The 18278-nt window shown below is 36.8% G+C and overlaps 2 protein-coding genes and 3 non-coding genes across 5 annotated transcripts in view; 3 read left to right on the top strand and 2 right to left on the bottom strand.

Annotated features, from left to right (window-relative positions):
- The window catches only part of LOC117297760 (protein sidekick-2-like), a 49825-nt gene extending 49108 nt beyond the window's left edge, over positions 1–717 (bottom strand). The window contains exon 1 of the mRNA XM_033780909.1: positions 642–717. Coding sequence (XP_033636800.1) covers positions 642–705 — 64 coding nt within the window. The 5' untranslated portion in view covers positions 706–717. The remainder of the gene's footprint in view (positions 1–641) is intronic.
- Positions 718–6438: 5721 nt separating this feature from the next.
- LOC117297584 (hepatocyte growth factor receptor-like) lies at positions 6439–18188 on the bottom strand. The gene is made up of 15 exons (XM_033780689.1): positions 18088–18188; positions 17246–17465; positions 16429–16528; positions 15371–15605; positions 14818–14860; positions 14170–14333; positions 13220–13619; positions 12871–12981; positions 12598–12764; positions 12340–12453; positions 10886–10956; positions 10671–10711; positions 10471–10567; positions 9949–10054; positions 6439–9246 (listed from the first exon to the last, which is right to left on the bottom strand). Exons 1-15 carry the CDS (start codon positions 18169–18171, stop codon positions 9172–9174), a joined length of 2028 nt encoding a protein of 675 aa, XP_033636580.1. The 5' UTR covers positions 18172–18188; the 3' UTR covers positions 6439–9171.
- Trnas-gcu lies at positions 11381–11453 on the top strand. The gene has a single exon. It is a non-coding gene; the product is annotated as a tRNA-Ser (tRNA).
- On the top strand, positions 11699–11771 carry Trnas-gcu. Its single transcript has one exon. It is a non-coding gene; the product is annotated as a tRNA-Ser (tRNA).
- On the top strand, positions 12018–12090 carry Trnas-gcu. The gene has a single exon. It is a non-coding gene; the product is annotated as a tRNA-Ser (tRNA).
- Positions 18189–18278: the final 90 nt, after the last annotated feature.

Below are 18278 nucleotides of genomic sequence, written 5' to 3'. Positions count from 1 at the left end.
TTTATGGAGTTTCATTTTTAATTTGAAATTAAACTTTTTTTTTCTCGGTATTCATCGTAGCTATCCAAAAATTAATAACAGTTTGGGTGCTACTTTCTTCAGCGCATTTGCCAATCAGTATGGTTGAGGTTTATTTGCACCAGTTCTAAGTTGTTAAAGACAGTGTCCAGTTTTCGTAATTACTCAAAATAATTATTAGCATAAACCCTTACTTGGTGACGAGTGATGGAGAGAGGTTGTTAATATAAAACACTGTGAGAAACGGCTCCCTCTGAAGTGACGTAGTTTTCGAGAAAGAAGTAATTTTCCACGAATTTGATTTCGAGACGTCAGTTGAGGTCTCAAAATCAAGTATCTGAAAGCACACAGCTACATGTTACAAGAGTGTTTTTTCATTTATTATCCCGCAACTTCGACGACCAATTGAGCTCAAATTTCCACAGGATTGTTATTTTATGCAAATGTTGAGAAACACCAAGTGAGGAGACTGGTCTATGAAATTACAGCACATACCAATTGTGTCCAGTGTCTTTAAAATAACCTGTAAATACATTGCCGATGACTTCATGACATATGGCAATTTACATTGAAATTGAAAAAAAAAAAAAATCAGCATAAAGAGCACTATTATAGTTACATACCTTTAACAAATCCAAACAATAATATGATCAGCAACTTGAGGTTCACATTATTTAGTCCTGCCATGGCTGTCTGATGGTAAACCAATGCACTCTCTGTTATACCTTACTTCGTACATAGCCACTTCACCAAGAAAAACATATTTTATAGAAAAACAAATTATAACAAAAACAACTTCAATAGAGGATCTTTTGCAATTTGATTGTTGACCAATCATTGATGACAGCAATATTGTTTAAATTAAAATTGCGGTATTGGCCATCATCCAAATTTACATAATCATCATAAAAGGTCCTTTAGTTCCTCTTTCCTTTTTGGAGAGGATTTTTGATTACGTGTGTAAACTTCAAATAAGCAAAAACAATCAAAGCAACTTAAGTTACAGATAGGCATACACTGTGCGTAAAATAATACTGTCAGCAAACCTCAATCTACACTTCTCTGTCGAAATGAATTAGGGAAAAGTAAATTGACTGTGCACGGAGTTTACTTGACAAGGCATGCGATTTGACAGTTAACATGATTTAAACATCGATGTGTGTTGTTCGGGGTTACAATTTTTTTGTATGAGAAGTTCATTTGTGTTTCGAAATTCACATTTTGCCTCAAGTCAGTTTTATTGTAAATGCCAGCTCAGAGCTGTAACTTAAATATTAATTGATAGAAGAAATAAAACCCTACACAAAAAAACTTGTTTTTTATGACATGTCTCTCATAAACGTACCTTGCAAACAAGTGGAAGTCCACCAGTCCATTTGTTAATCGTTTGGAGATATTAGACACGACAAGGCTTGACATGTATGTAATGGGACAACAACAATGCAAAGGATGATTTCAAAAAGGAAACACAAAACCCAGTTAATATGAAGACAAGTCCTGGCATTTAATGTTGATTGTTATTATTGTACGTTGATCACCCCATACGTGCCATGTTTTCTTTGTGAAAAGTTAAACAGATTATGTTGGATTGGCAGAGCTGAACTTTTTGTTGCAGGACAATATTATACATAAGTAGAAAAAACCTGTGTGAGTCAGGTGAGAATAATAGAAAATAGAAATGGCTGTTGCAAACGACTTACCAACCAAATGGACCGATGGTATAAATGCAAAAAAACAAAACAAGTTAACGGCCTGACGTTTCGACTCTAGCAGAGTCTTTCTCGAAAGCTAAATGACAACACAACAAACATGAACAGGTAACGTAGCGAAACAAAGAAGAACCTTACACATTTATTTGTGTTTCAACCGATACAAGCTGATGGGTTGCTCCAGGTGTTCATTTGCAGAATACTGTACCTGAACAACATTACTTAATTTCCATGGCAAATATTTCACAGGCAAACTGGTTCTGGTTTGATTTTCATATGTTAGCCAAGACTAAAACTTCACAACGAACCAACACATGGACATGAACACAATTAATGTCACCTGGAAGTGGTATTTTATCAAAATAAAGCTTTTGTCACTAATATAATGTGTTTTGATGAGTGGAATGTGAATAAACAGTTAACTAAGGTTCTAACAAATTAGTTCTTATCTTACTTACAAATTTAAGAGTAGGCCCCGACTAGAGAGGGCGCTGTTCGTGACGTCAATCGAGGCGCGATATTTGAAGAGAAAATGCTGCACAGTGCTTAAAAAGACGTCGGACCGGAACATTAGGCACTATTGCTCTCGTCTTTAGTTGTTTTGCTGCATCCAACAGCAATAGGGCCAACACTTGGTCGGCATCGCCGGAAAAAAATGCAAAAAAAACCTACATTTTCGAAGCGTACAAACTCATGACTTGGACTTGCATGTACTTTGCACTAGTGTTTACTCTAAGCATCAAGGCAAAGTCTGCCTCGATTGACGTCACAAAAGGGGTAGGCGGAGTCAACCCCCCAAACGACTTTTACTATTTTTTAAACATATAAACCGTGACAAACAGTTACTAAAAAAAATTGTATTGTTTATTAAACATAATAACACTCTAATGTTTTTATGTTTAAAATAACCTGTCTTTCTGAAAGTTTGTATATATCAGCGCCTTGAGTACCTTGTTTGGTAGATACGTGCGCTATATAAGACTTCGATAATTATTATAATTATTATTAAAAATATAAAAATTATATTTCCAGGTGACTTTAATAACTATTATCTTTGGGGGACTGCTGTCAACAATAGTTTTGTTTTCCCTTTAATTGGGGGATAGACATCTATATTTGTATTTGTATGTGTAGTTCGTCTAGGATGTCATCATCCGGAGATAATTATGTCAGGATCTCAACATGTCGGATGGCACTTCATGCAATTCATGCGGCTGTATATAAAATTCTGAGGGCGGTGAGTATTTTTATTTTCTCCGGTCTTCTTGTTGGTTGTTTAGGAACAAAATTAATTATTAACGATTGAGCCCAATACAGAGCCGGAACTCAAGCTAAGGTGCGATTAAAGTTCCCGAGCAGTTTTTTTTTTTTTTGCCTCCAGGTTCCATGATGTCACACGGAAATATTTTGGGTGCAAAGAATATCTTAGAAAGTTCAAATTCGTGCCGACGTTTTCATGTTTCAGTTAAATGTAAAACGAAACTGTTGAAGGCCATGTATATGCGTTCGTGCGGAACTTCCAATGTTTTTGTTGCAACCACGTCCTCTTTTACCTTCTTTAAGGAAGTTGGCCTTTAAAAAATAGAACGGAAAAAAAAAAAACTGGGAAAAAAAATACAAAAAATAAAAAAATCGTCCAGTGAAATTGTGGCTAGATGGGTTTTCCACATGTAGAAACAATTTGTATAAGTGTAAATTAAGTGACACTTGCCTCCTACCCAACCGTTCATTCTCTGACGAATTATTGGCTGCGAGGACATCAAACTTATAATCATTCAGATATGAAGTCGCAAACATACGTCTCTCCTGCCAGAAATAGTGCTTCAAGGGACATTGAGCTTATTAAATACAAATAATTGTTCAATTGAGTACGCCTAAAACTACAACGAACTTAACAAATGAGTGTATAATAAATGGTTGTGTTCTCATCAAGTTTTATTCAGATGAAAAATGGGTTACAACGTTTAACAATGATTCCGCTTGCGTTGCATGGCAAACTTTAAACCCCAACTATCAGCACTGGAACGTGTTTTTTTTTCTTTTCTTTTAAAGACCACAGTCATATTAGTAAGCATTTCGTTGTGGTATTCCTTCGTGGTGATCAGTTGCTGGCACTTTGGTTTCATTAGAATTAAAGACAGTTGAACACAATGTAATGGGAGACTTTCTGGGACGATAGAGGGCAGCAGACTTACCGGGTAAATCCATTGTTCTCAGAATTATGCGCATGTTCAGAACTACGTAAACAATGGAAATTTACCCGGTATGTCTGCTGCCGCCTAGCGTTGGAAAGTCTCCTATTGTCAAAGACCAGCCTTAACTGACTTGGTGTATCTCAACATATGCACAAAATAACAAACCTGTGAACATTTTGAGCTCAATTGGTCGTCGAAGTTGCGAGATAATAATGAAAGAAAAACACCCTCGTCACACGAAGTTGTGTACTTTCAGATGCTTGATTTCGAGACCTCGAATTCTAAATCTGAGGACTCGAAATCAAATTCGTGGAAAATTACTTCTTTCTCGAAAACTACATTACTTTAGCGCGTTTGCAGTTCGATAGGGTGAGGTTTATATGCACCAGTTCGAGTAACTTAGATCAACCTGTGAATCCTTTTCGACGACTTCCTGACATTATGAAGGCCGGCAGTTTTCATAGAAATTGAAAAAAAAAATCAACACAAAAAGACTAGTTACATACCTTCAACAAATCCCAACAATATGATCAGCAACTTAAGGTTCACATGATTAAGTCCTGCCATGACTGTCTGATGAAAGCCTGTGCACTCTCTGCTGTATCATACTTCGTATTTAACCACTTCAGCAAGGAAAACATCAACTAGAAAAACAAACTATAACATAAAGGAACTTTTGCAATGTTATTGTTTACCAAGGATTGATAACTGCAATTGTTTAATTGGCATTGACCATTATCCAAATTTACAATTTCATCATAAAATAGCCTGTATAGTTCCTCTTTCCCCATTGGGGAGGAAAAAGACCCTGAAACCATCGCCCTTTTCATACGATGTTGAAACAATAATGTATGTTACAGTTTTGTTATGAATTCTGAATATCTACACATGGGTATGCTTAAGTAGTCTGGCTGACTTTTGAACCAAATTTAAACTTGATTAGCCTACATGTCTAAATTCAAAATAAGCAAATACAACTCGAACAACTTAGTTTTACAGTAGGCCTACTTTGCTTTCAAAATACTGTCAACAAACTATAATCTAAACTTCTCTGTCGAAAGGAATAGGGAAGAGTAACTGGACTGTGTACGGAGTTTGCTTCAGGCCTACTTGACAATGCATGCGATTTTACATTTAATAAGATTTAAACTGCGATGTGTTGTTCGAGGTTACATTTTTAAGGAATGCATTCGAGTTTCGAAATTAACATTTGCCTCAAGTCAATTTTAGTGTAAATGCCAGCTCTCAAGCTACAAGTAAAATCGTAACTAAAAGAAGAAATAATACCCTATAAAAATTACAGTCTCCCATAAACGTCCCTTGCAAACAAGTGGAAGTCCCCCCCCCCCCCCCCCCCCCCCACACCCCCCCCCCCAGTTCATCCATTAAACGTATGGAGAATTAGAACTGGCAAGGCTAATTTTGTCATATGGGACATCATTGAAGCAATGGATGCTTTCAAAAACGAAACAAAAACTCAGTCATTATGAGGACAAGTGCTGGCATTTGATGTTGGTTGTCCTTATTGTAAGTTGATAACCCCATACCAATTAACTCGAATAAACCATTTTGCAAACGAGAGTCAACAACTGGAATCGCTATGTATATCAAAGTGTATGTATCATTTTAAGTGCCGTGTTTTTCTTTTGAAATTTAAAAATAATATGGGTTCGGCCGAGCTGACCCTTTTGTCACAGACAGTGTTCTTGATTTGGGTAATAATCAACAATGTACATTTCCTAAAAACATGTGTGAGTCAAGTGACAATATTGATGGATCTTAGCCAATTTTCCTTAAAATCATTTCAACCGATACCAGCTGCTGAGTTACTTTGTAACGTGACTTAAAGACATGAACACTATTGTTAATTGTCGAAGACAAGCTTTTTCTCACTTGGTATATCTGGAATATTGGAAGAAAACAAACCTTGTCACACGAAGTTGTGTGCTTTCAGATGTTTGATTTCGAGACCGCAAATTTTAAACTTGAGGTATCGAAATCAAATTCGTGGAAAATTACTTTACTTCAGAGAACTACTTTAACATATTAAATTTCAATCCCCTCAACTGACAGAACATTACATCAAAATTTGATATGTGACTACCCCCCCCCTCCAAAAATAAATAAAATAAATAAATAAATAAATCAATAAATAAATAAATAAATAGAAATATTCAAGAGAATCGTATGCTTTTGCGAGATGTTGTTGATTTTGCTAACTGGAATAATTTATAAGCTTGTCTTCTAGGCATAGATCAAGAATAAGCTTTTGATCGTATTAGCTGAGTTTATATGTTTACTGTTATGGACAGAATGGGTATCCCACCGAAATTGATTAAGTGGATTAAAGTTCTTTACAGTAATCCTTATTGTAGTATTATCCTGTACAATTGTATTGGCGCTCCCGTTAAGGTTGAACGAGGGATACGACAACGGTGCCCATTATCTCCTTTATTGTACTACATTTGTGCGGAGGGGTTAGCCTCCCTAGTCAGAAGTAGTCGTAAACTTAAAGGTATTGTTACCCCTAATGGGGAATGCAGTGTTCGTTTAATCCAACATGCTGACGACACTTTATATCTGTTAGTGACAATAAGGAATTCGATGTAATTCAAAACATTCTCAACGTGTATTGTAAAGGTAGTGGTTCTAAACTTAATGTTGATAAATCAATTCCTCCATGATAAATCTAAAGGTCTTTGGTTAGGGAACTGGAGAAGTAGAACTGATAGCTTCCTAACTTAAAATTATCGGTATCATATTTGGGACTGACATTACGCCTGAAGACAATTGGGGTCCCAGAATTAACAAAATTTCGAGTGTATCGACCGGGATTCGAACCCACACCCAAATAACTTACACACCAGATCAATGTTTACCACTCGGTCATGACTGGGACAGCTAGTATTACTATAATATAGCTATTTTATATCAGCATCAAACTATAATAGCTATTTTATATCAGCATCAAACTATAATAGCTATTTTATATCAGCATACAATATTCATTCATGCATTCTGCTTTATAGCTTACGTGTCTGAGGGCGGTGAGGTTTATTTTTTTTATTTTTATTTACGTATTAAAGCTGAACCTTTAGCTATTTTTTAGCATATGACATTCATCCATGCTGCTGCTTACATGTCCGAGAGCCATGGTTTTTTTTTTTAACGTATTAAAGCTGAACCCCTTCAGTTTTTACTCCAGTCTTCTCGTTGGATGTTTGGAAACAAAATATTAACGATGGAGCCTGAGCCAGAGGGAACTCGAGCTGATGTGTAATTAAAGTTCCTGAGCATTTTTTTTTTCTTGTCGCCAGGTTTCATGTCCACGGAAATGTTTTGGGTGCAAAGAATATCGTAGAACGTTCACATGCGCGCCGACGTTTTCATGTCTCAGTTCATTGCAAAACAAAATTGTTAAAGCCCTAGTTTCAATGGTTTTTTTGTTCCACCACGTCCTCTTTTACCCTCTCAAGGAAATTGGCCTTTAAAAAAATAGAAAGGAACAAAACGAATTGAAAACAAAAAAAAAATATAAACGAAAACAAATCGTCCAGTCAAATTGTGACTAGATGGGTTTTCTACATGTTCATATTAATGTAAAAAAAAGTGCGAACTTCCTTCTACTGAACCATTCAGTCTCTGACGTTTTCTTGGCTGCGATTTGGGACAGCAAATTTGCAATCCATCATAACATCGGAAACAAACGTCCCTCCTGCCAGAAATAGTGCTTCAAGAGACATTGACCTAATTAAATACAAAATAATTGTTTAAATAAATGATGTTCACATATAAACGTACACTAATTTGTTGAAGAAGCCCAAACCGAGGTTTGACAAAAGGGCACCTGCAGTCTTACGGGTGGTAAGGTTTGCCCCATCAACTACCCCATGTACTGAACAAAATGAGTTAATCATAAATTGTTGTGTTCTCGTCAGGCTTTATTTTATACAGATACAAGTAGATTACAAAGTTAACAATGATTCCGCTTGCCCCAGTCAATATACTTGTAGTAAGCATTTTGTTGTGGTATTCCTTCATGGTGATTCCTTTCAGTTGCTTGCACTCTGCTTTCGTTCGTTTTAACCATATATTATATTATTTGCCCACTTGTTTCTGTAAGAAAATCTGCCAACATTTCCTTTTCTCCACAGTTGTGGCGTGTCATGGCTGAGCGGTTAAGAACACTAGATTCAGAGGATCTGTAACTTTCGTTCAGATTTTCTTCATAATAACCCTATCTCTTCCACAGTTTCTGTATCCACATGTTTAATAAAATATTATAGTTAACACTTTTTAACAACAACTGATTACATGTAAAACGTAACATAACACAATCTTGGTTAAATATAACTTTAATAATAAAGCATAAACGTTTTTATATAAGCATCTCAAATGGTCTGTGTATATGGTGGATAACCAGGGAAAGTTCAATGTATATATATATTTTTTTTTTATTATTATGTGCATTACTCTCGAAAGAAAACGCACATAAAAAAGCAAGTCAAAAACTAGTCAAAGCACGGGCTTAAACGGAATGACATAAACCAACACTTGTTGTGATAAGATCCAATAATCAAGAACTTCAACCAAATACCTTAACAAAAAAAAACATTATAACAGATAATTTAAAAACAAAAATCATTAAAGGTATCATTGATAGCAATGCGTTCTTTATGTAGCGTCACAGTGTATACAATTAACAGCTTAATGTTAGTTTGATAATATAATTCATCGTAAGGTTGTATCCGAACCAAAACAAGATTTTTAACTGGTGTTACAATTTTGAAAAGGACCAATTTCGAAACTTCAAGGTTCAGTTAAACTGACGTTTCTAGTTCAGAGTTAGATTTAGGGTGACAAGTTTAACATCAGTTTTGGAATTAGTATCAGAATTGAGATCAGCTTTAGGTTTGTAGGCACGCTCAAATCAAAATAACTATCTCTCACAAGTCAAATGTTTTTTTTTTTAAATCAGGCTATATAAGTGCCTATTTTAATCAACGAAACAAAAAGGAAAAGAAAAAACAGCTCTGTATTTCATCACGACATCTAAATAGGCCTATCTATTGCGTTTATGACTACACGTTCCAAGGTAAAAGCGTTACAATGAATAATTGTATGTTATTTTGTTTTCCAACTTCCAAATCTCCGTTAAATTAGGTTCCCATTGACGTTGTCGAACGAAACAACTTAGTGGTTCGACTTGTACCAAGAAGTGTTGCCCTTTATTACAAGAAAGGACAATTTTAGTTGTCGTCAAGTTCTGGGTGAATGTTCACATACAAATACTTTTCCGAGCTCGGTAACAGTCGCATGTAGATCTGTTAAAAAACAAACAACAACTTAAAAGTCTCTCTAGAAATAAAGCACACGAAACACATAATATTGTTGAACAAGCTTAGACGCAGCATTGAAATATGTGCCAGCTTTAGTTTTTAGGAAAAAACTCAAGCATTCAAACTGCTGAAATGTTATTATTACTTTATAGTTAGTCGGATTGATTCTGTAGTCATAAGTCTATGTCACAAAACAAGGGCAACTGAAACGTGTATAGAGTTTTGTAATGTTAGAAACATTTTCAATTTAAAGGCAGTTGACACTATTGCTAATTGCTCAAAATAGTTATTTTCATAAACTTTTTTTGATTACGAGTAACGGGGAGAGGTTGATAGTATAAAACATTGTGAGAAACAGCTCACTCTTTGAGAAAGTAAATTTCCACGAATTTGATTTCGATACCTGAGATTTACATCTGAAAGTAACCTCTTGTGACCATGCTGCGACAAGGGTGTTTTTTCTCTTTCAATAATATCTTGCAACTTCGACGACCGATTGAGTCTTTGATAAAAAGACTAGTCTTTGACAATTACCAATATTGTCCAGTGTCTTTAACATCAATTAAGTACCATACGAACAAATATTTACGAAGTTGTACACATTTTTCAGCGCACAGCGTTAAGCTTGCTCCAGAAATAAGTTTACTATATTTGCAAATGATAATAGAATCAATCAAACGAACTTACCTGATCCTCCTTGCTGTCGGCCATTGTTTCAAGGTCAGTGACAAGTTTCTTGAAGGATGGTCGACTATTTGGATCCTCCTGCCAGCACTGAAGCATCACCTCGTAACTGTCAATACAATTTAAAACCCGTGGGCATAAAATGTGACTGTTACATGAATGCACAATCATACAAATCGTGTTATAAAACTATTGCCTCAATAGAATATGCCAAACATCTGTTTCTTCTACACTAGGTTTTCACCGTGGTGGTTTGGGGAGTAAGATTCTTGCATTTAAGACCATTTGTAACATTTAAAAAAATTATTCAAATGTATTGTGCAATGTTTTTATCAGTGTTCCTACACTGCAAATAATTTGTAAAACGGTGGCCATGGCAGCATAGATGGGTAAATCATATTGATCATGCGTTATTGTTGGTTCATGATTCTCCATGCACGTGCTATAATTTGAAAGAGCTGTGATTATTGAAGGAGGTATAATTATACGCTTATTACAGGACACTTTTATATCAAACTCTCTTACATTTTGTCATCCGAGTTGTCTGGTTTGGGCATACGGTATCCATTCTCCAGCCTTGATGTCAGGGACTGAGTCTTGATACCAGGGTACGGTGTCCCACCTGTATACACACATTGATCAGAATGTTGTCAAGCTGCGTCTGAACATCCTTTAATTCATTTTAAGCAATTAGTTTGTGAAACGCACTTAAACAATTGTCTTACCGAGCGTTGCAATTTCCCAGAGCAGGATTCCAAAGGACCACCTGATGTGTGAAAAATACATGCACAATTTAATTATTTCATTTACTTGGATCTGTAAACTGTTCACTAAAATTATGATCAATCACAATAACAAACAAAGTGATGTGTTGTCCTTATTCTGTTTGCATGAAAACAATGTATTTTTTTATATAATTATGTTTTTAAGGTTTGCTTACACATCACTCTTCGAGGTGTACGTCTGGTGAGTCAGTGATTCCAGAGAGAGCCAGCGAGTAGGGACACGAGTCTACAAAGACAGTTAAAGATATCAAAAATATTGAGAAAACTTTATACGGAGGTAGATAGTGTGGTTAGTGTGGTGACCAGAGCAGATGTGTGGCTACATTATGTGTATGCTTTAATACGAGTGAATTAATAAATTTGCCTGTGACACTGTGAACAATATATATATATATTATCTAGTCAATTTTCTTTGTTCAATCCAAAATCATTTAAAAAAAATGTTCCCAGTCAGTTTCCCTTGTGGTTTATTATTTGATATCTGATATAAAAAAGTCGCATCCCCTTAAGGTGATCCCCTGTCTGCCGCTTCCCAGGTTGTATCGTTACCCGGGTGTGATCCCTGGCTACACGGCAGTTTGCGGTTTAATGGCTTCTGACAGGCACCCCCGAACAAAGATATTGACAAAATTGGGAGACCACCAACATAGGGCTAGATAGCTCAGTTGGTAGAGCGCCGGCACGCTAAACCGGAGGTCGTTGGTTCAAATCCCGCTCTAGTCAATTTTCTTTGTTCAATCCAAAATCATTTAAAAAAAATGTTCCCAGTCAGTTTCCCTTGTGGTTTATTATTTGATATCTGATATAAAAAAGTCGCATCCCCTTAAGGTGATCCCCTGTCTGCCGCTTCCCAGGTTGTATCGTTACCCGGGTGTGATCCCTGGCTACACGGCAGTTTGCGGTTTAATGGCTTCTGACAGGCACCCCCGAACAAAGATATTGACAAAATTGGGAGACCACCAACATAGGGCTAGATAGCTCAGTTGGTAGAGCGCCGGCACGCTAAACCGGAGGTCGTTGGTTCAAATCCCGCTCTAGTCAATTTTCTTTGTTCAATCCAAAATCATTTAAAAAAAATGTTCCCAGTCAGTTTCCCTTGTGGTTTATTATTTGATATCTGATATAAAAAAAGTCGCATCCCCTTAAGGTGATCCCCTGTCTGCCGCTTCCCAGGTTGTATCGTTACCCGGGTGTGATCCCTGGCTACACGGCAGTTTGCGGTTTAATGGCTTCTGACAGGCACCCCCGAACAAAGATATTGACAAAATTGGGAGACCACCAACATAGGGCTAGATAGCTCAGTTGGTAGAGCGCCGGCACGCTAAACCGGAGGTCGTTGGTTCAAATCCCGCTCTAGTCAATTTTCTTTGTTCAATCCAAAATCATTTAAAAAAAATGTTCCCAGTCAGTTTCCCTTGTGGTTTATTATTTGATATTATATATATATATATATACATATTTGTGAACAGTATTGGCTCACAAAAGAGCCATGTCGTCTCGACGCTTCAATTATTGTGCTCTGACAAACTTCTGCGAAGATGTTGAACTTTGCTTTTTATGAGAGATTTTATGGACGGCTTGTTTTCAGTGTTGAATGCTTATAAGATACCTTTGATGTCTGTACGTAAACGTCTTCTCCACGTGACAAACCGAAGTCAGAAACCTTGGCAACCAGATTATCATCAAGGAGAATGTTCCTTGCAGCCAAATCACGATGTATCACCTGTAAAATTAACACAAAATGCTCAATTATTATATGTGATTCTTCAAATATCGTTGCATTGGTTTTCTGCGGTATTGAAAGTTTTACACTATGCTAAAAAATCACAACAAGCCTTTTCTTTGGAAAACAATTACAATGACTTGCCCCATACGCAGCGAGGTGTTGCATTCCTTTAGCCACATCTAGAGCAAACTGGAGCAGCTTCTGAGGAGACAGCGATGCTTGACCATCATCCTCCATGGATCGAGCCTTCCTCAGGTAGCAACGGAGGTCACCGTTGGATAAGTACTCCATAGCTACATACAATATACCTTGACATCAAATAAAGATGAAAGTTTAAGAAAATTGTGACATTTGGTTAAACAAAAAAAAACTATTTTAAATATGACAAAATAAATTTAAAATTAAGTTGTTTACCTTCATGTTGGCAAGCACCCAGAATCTTGACGAGATTAGGATGACTTCCGTGAAGAGTCATGGTTTTCAGTTCTTCTAAGAAATTGTCTCTGTCTATGTAAGTGGCACTTTCTGAAATAAATTGAACAATAAACTCTTAGCGTCACAAGTAAAAAAAAAAACATTAGTTGTCATATTATTCACCAATTCCATGTTGTGGTCAGTAGATGTATTATTATTTATTATAAACAAGTTCCCTGTTTTTGAATGCCACGTAACGCAATCCAAAGCAAACGTAAACTAGGATTCTAAAAAGAAACATCTAAATAGGCTTCATTTGACGTCTAGAAAACGTGAAAATTAAACATACCTTTGAGCTTTTTGATCGCAGCCCTGCACAGATCTCCTTTTACTTTAACAACACCATCACGCACTTCACCAAAGTGTCCTTTCCCAATTACTTTATTTCCTATGAACAAATCCTCCCACAAGATACTCCATGGGTTAGCCCATGTTGGCAAACCAACATCTTCGTATGTGGGTTGTGATTCTGGTGCTGGTGCTGGTGCTGGTACTGGTGCTGGTGATGGTGCTGGTGCTGGTGCTGGTGCTGGTGGTGGTGCTGGTGGTGGTGCTGGGAGTGCACCTCCATGTGCAGATGAACCGGGGCCCACAGGTTCATAAACTGACTCTTGTACCAGGGAAACTTCTTTTGGGATTGGTGCGGTGGTTGGTTTCTCATCTCGTGGTACGGCGTTCTCATAAGAAACCTAAGGTGAAGTGTTATACATCAGGAACTTGTTACGGAATACTTAGTTAATATTGGTAAATAAAAGAATTGTTGAGTCAGAAATGGTAAATGCATCGTACCTGGTTTAATATTCTGAGAAAAGAAGTTGGACCAAAGTTTTCTTCCCTTGGGGGAAATGTTCAGTTTTAATGTTAACCAACCAATAACTGATAGTAAACATTATTATGGTAATGGTAATTGATTAGGTACGGGGCTTCTAAAGAGAATCGTTGAATAAACATTAAGAATGCATTAAAATTACAAAATCAATTTCGTTATCTGACAATATTATTTCAAACCCTCAACAAATTGCTTCGTTTCATCAAACTATTATTTTGTGCTCTCTGTTTGATATAATTCCCTCGAAATGCTGATTTGTTCCATGGAAAAAATTTTTCATTTCCTCGAAACGATGTTGTTCCCTCAAAAAAATGATTTCTTTCCTTCAAAAAAGCCCTTTTGAGAAAACAAAATAACATTTCGAGGCGACAAAGTGATATATGTAGTTGCTAACGGAAAAGGTCACTCACAAGCTCATGCCCAGCATTAATCCCTTGATGCTGTAGAGGATTTCGTCTTTTTTGTTTACGACGTCTTCGGGTGTAACAGATTACACCAACTAATATCACAATAGCAGCAATGACCACACAGATAACAATAATCAGAGTGCTCGGTGTAGTTGACGGTAACTTGGCTACAGAAATTAAAAAATATGTATGGCGTTTCAAATAATTGACCGTTTCATTTCAATCAGGTTTGCCTCATGAAATGGATTAGTCAAACTACTTAGTGATTTGTTTTACAAAATTATACGTTATTTTTGTGTACGCTTTGTTTGATCACCGATTAAATTAATTTGTTAATCTCACAGGTAATCGCATTACAAATTACAGTACAACAAGTACATCGGCAAGATGTATTGTGGGCTTGGTTTGCTATACCCACAAGTGGGTTGTTTTAGACAACAATGACTATTGTTGAATAATTGGCTTATTTCTCTACGATTTGCATTGGGGTAGTTTCTTTGTTCGCTTTGACTAGAAACGAAAAAGTTATTTATACAATTATTTTCATTTTTTAAATGTCATTACTATCAAATCTAACTGGTTTTTTTTATGTTGATTCAACAGGACCCCATGTAGTCCTCATATCGATAAATAATTTCAAAATGATCCTACCTTCCGCAGTCAATGGATCTTCATTCCACACTGCATTGGCTTCCTGAAAAAGAAAACAGTATGCTCTATTTGGTTTGTTTACCATGTATAGTAAAGTGCCAAATAGCAGAAACATGTACATGTCTATGAGCGACGTTTTCATCTTTAATATTCAAGTGTGGGATCATGTTCATTTTGTCAGCATTATTATTAGTATTTCAAAAGTATATTGGTAATTTGACTCAAAATTCCAGAAAACAAAAGATATATCATGAAATAAAACCTTTTGTTGTAAACTCTATTTTTACAAAATTTCTGAAACTTTATGTTTAAATGTTTCCTTTCCACACATTAAGAAATAATTATTATTGCCATAAACTATTATAAATAATGCATTTGAAGGAACAGAATCACTCTTGCGTAGAACTTACTATTATCGTTGGGACCAACATGCTCCAGAAAGTTAATATGCCTATGAGCGAGACGTGCATCGTCCATTGGGGCGAAAGGCAACTCCTATAATAACCAAAACTTAAAGAGGGTTCTGATATTTGCGATTATTTCAGGCTCTTACCGTTTCATTAATTCTGCTGACAGCACCAACGTAGATCTTGTACACAGCGCCCTCCTGCAGAGGTGGGTTCCAGTAACTGCCATATTCCTTGTTGTCACCTACTACAAATATTTCTGGCAGACCATCATCTAACTCAGCTGCAATGTAGGCAGATGGATTGTCCCTGTAGTGTCCAAAAGCAGGAGCAGATCTCCTTGACACAGTAATGGTCATCTGTACTCCAATTTGGTAAGCACTTGAAATTGGAAGAAAATGAAAATAAATTCAGCTGCGATTTGTTCACATATCATGGCACAGTTTCATTAAAGCTGCTTAAGCATAATATAATGCTTTTAAATATTGTACTAAGCAAACACAATGCAGGATGGCAGCCACGGATTCTTAATGGTATAAAGAGCATGAACTGATTTTGCTTGGCTTGTGCTCAGGCAGCTCTATGCAATTGAGAAGATGCATGGTCTCAGGAGAAAGCCTGGGTAATGGGAGACCTTGTACACAAGGGGTGACAGTAAAGTAGTTTTCATGTGTGTTGTGCAATGCATGCATAATCAAAAAACAGTAAAGTTATCTTAATATAATGGTCTGCCCGGTGTTTTTGGAGTGGCTGGATGCAGAATGCAATAAATCACTGAGTTATCTCTTACATGATGATAATTTCGTATGTAAATGGTCTCACAATTTAAAACGTGGTTTTGCGATAACGACACCGATAACGACCAAGAGGCAAAGAGAACGCATTCTATTGATTGAAATGCTTAGCACAGAATACGCGCACGCTTATTCCACCAATCGACAGCGAGCGTTTCGAAATGTGATCGTTGTTGCGTAAGTTTTAATCGGGGAAGTTCTGACGGAAAGCAACAACAGTAATGACAGACAGTGATTTTAAAGTCGGCTAAAAATAGCAGAAAACTAGTGATAATGCCAATGGCGTTTTAAAGGAAAGTACATTGACAATGGCATTAACAACAACCAAAAAGCGACCACCTCTCAGTGCACAACTGAAGCAATTAAGTTGTCGGTCTTCTCTATATAAATCAAATGTTAACGATGCTTACGTGATATACTTGGAGGTTGCTGTAGCGACCAGTCGGATGGCAATCGAGGAGCTTGTTGATTTTTCTCCAATAAGACTTGGCTTCTCAGGAGGAGGCAGATCTATGGCAAAAAAGATCAGATACGTTTCTATGGCAAAAAGATCAAACATTTTTCAGCAACTGGTGGTTTGAGCAGGTACACACATTCAAACCGGGGACATGCAACACATGAAGACAATATGGTCACGGTTCGGCAAAGGTGACCAGTTGGAAGGCGTGTACAAAACCAAATGGAGCTGTTTGAAAAAAGAAGAAGTAAAGACAAAGGAGGGACAATAGGAAGCACATGGTTGCACGCAATACACACTTGAGCTTGGGTGTGCGGGTGTGCGGGTGTGGATGAATGAATGGTATGAAAATAGTCCGATTATGAAGGACGTTTAACCTGGAGGATTCTACAAGTAAAAAACGAAGATTCTTAAAGCCCAGTTCATACTTCATGCGAATCCCATCCATTTGTGACGCAATAATATTTGCTTCAGGGGAAGCATTCACAGGAACTAATAACCGGGGTTAATTTGGAATGAAATTTACTCTTAAAGTTCAATTTGTGTTATTTGACAAGCACATCAATTGGGGGAAATCAAAGCTATGTAAAACAATGTTAAGTTTCTCTTACCAATCACAGACCAAACACACATTGTATACACAAACCATTTGTTTAAAGTTTGTTTGTTTAAGTCCTTCCGCCCGCGCCACCTGGCAGTGCCGAGGGTTAAAGTTATGAGTTGTTATTTAAACATTGTTTGCAAGTCATGTCCTTGAAGCAATGTCATACCTGTTTTAATTGCAGTGAAGAGCCGTATAGATGCTTTATCTCCTGTGATATCAGCCTCATTAATACCATATACCTGCAGCTCATACTCCGTAGATGGCTCTAGGTTCATTACTGTACCACTCAGATCTGATAGGTCAGATACATCTTTGGTTTCAAATAGACCAGCTTGATCGAAGGTGAAACTGCTGTCATAAGGTTTGGATACCACACGATATTCAATCTTAAAATAAGAAAAGGTATAATATGTTGGGGAAACTTTCATACACGAAGAACATGTTTTCAAAGCCGGTAAAGCAGAAAAAATGCACAGAACACAAAAACCTATTAATTAACGAAACAATGTTACATTTTGGTAACTGTGGGTCAGGGGAATATAAATTCATTCCATAACCTTTGATATATATAATATATTGTTTCATTTGTGCAATACGATACATTTCAGAACAAATTTTTGATTTCAAAAAGACCTACGATTGATATCAAGCCGTGTAACAATCCAATGGAAAATGTGATACCACAAAACAACTAACTACGGTAAAGAACATTGACAACATGGTTTTAGTGTTTTATGAAATCAAGCCTCGGCCTTTTATCACTTTATATTATTTTCAAACGAAGGTAACACAAAATTAGTGTTGGAGGAAACTTTTTGGCCTTGAGCCTGCTGCATACTGAGAATGAGTAGCCATAGCTTCTGATGACAATATTAACATTGGTGCTGTATGATAAAGGTAGATTGATACAAGCCACACAGTTGCCTTACTCTAAATGACCCAAACACCTACGTCATCAGTACCACACTTCGCTACAAACCAAGCAGGCAAACTTAATGATCGATATACCTTATATGTCAGCATATTTCCATTGGGCTGCATTGGGTGACTCCAACTCAGGCTGATGCTCGTCTCTGTTACACTTGAAATCATCAGGAATTGGGGCTTGCTTGGTGCTACAATCAAAGAATCAATACCTTTATTAGAGGTCACACTTTTAAAATGAGACCCTTCGAGATGAGGCCTAGAATTAAGGGGGA

The sequence above is a fragment of the Asterias rubens genome, chromosome 12 (genome assembly GCF_902459465.1).
Source record: "Asterias rubens chromosome 12, eAstRub1.3, whole genome shotgun sequence".
NCBI lineage: Eukaryota > Metazoa > Echinodermata > Asteroidea > Forcipulatida > Asteriidae > Asterias > Asterias rubens.
The sequence above is the reverse complement of the archived record's forward strand: the minus strand, read 5'-3'. Positions and strand labels throughout refer to the sequence as shown.

Excerpts from the sequence above, each read along its gene's own strand:
- LOC117297584 (XM_033780689.1), bottom strand. The coding sequence starts at position 18,171 with ATGATTTCAAGTGTAACAGAGACGAGCATCAGCCTGAGTTGGAGTCAC. Across the intron at positions 14,861-15,370 it reads TCAGCAGAATTAATGAAACG|GAAGCCAATGCAGTGTGGAA; the intron begins GTAAGAGCCTGA and ends TTTCTTTTTCAG. Across the intron at positions 10,957-12,339 it reads TTTACGTACAGACATCAAAG|ACTCGTGTCCCTACTCGCTG; the intron begins GTATCTTATAAG and ends CTGTCTTTGTAG.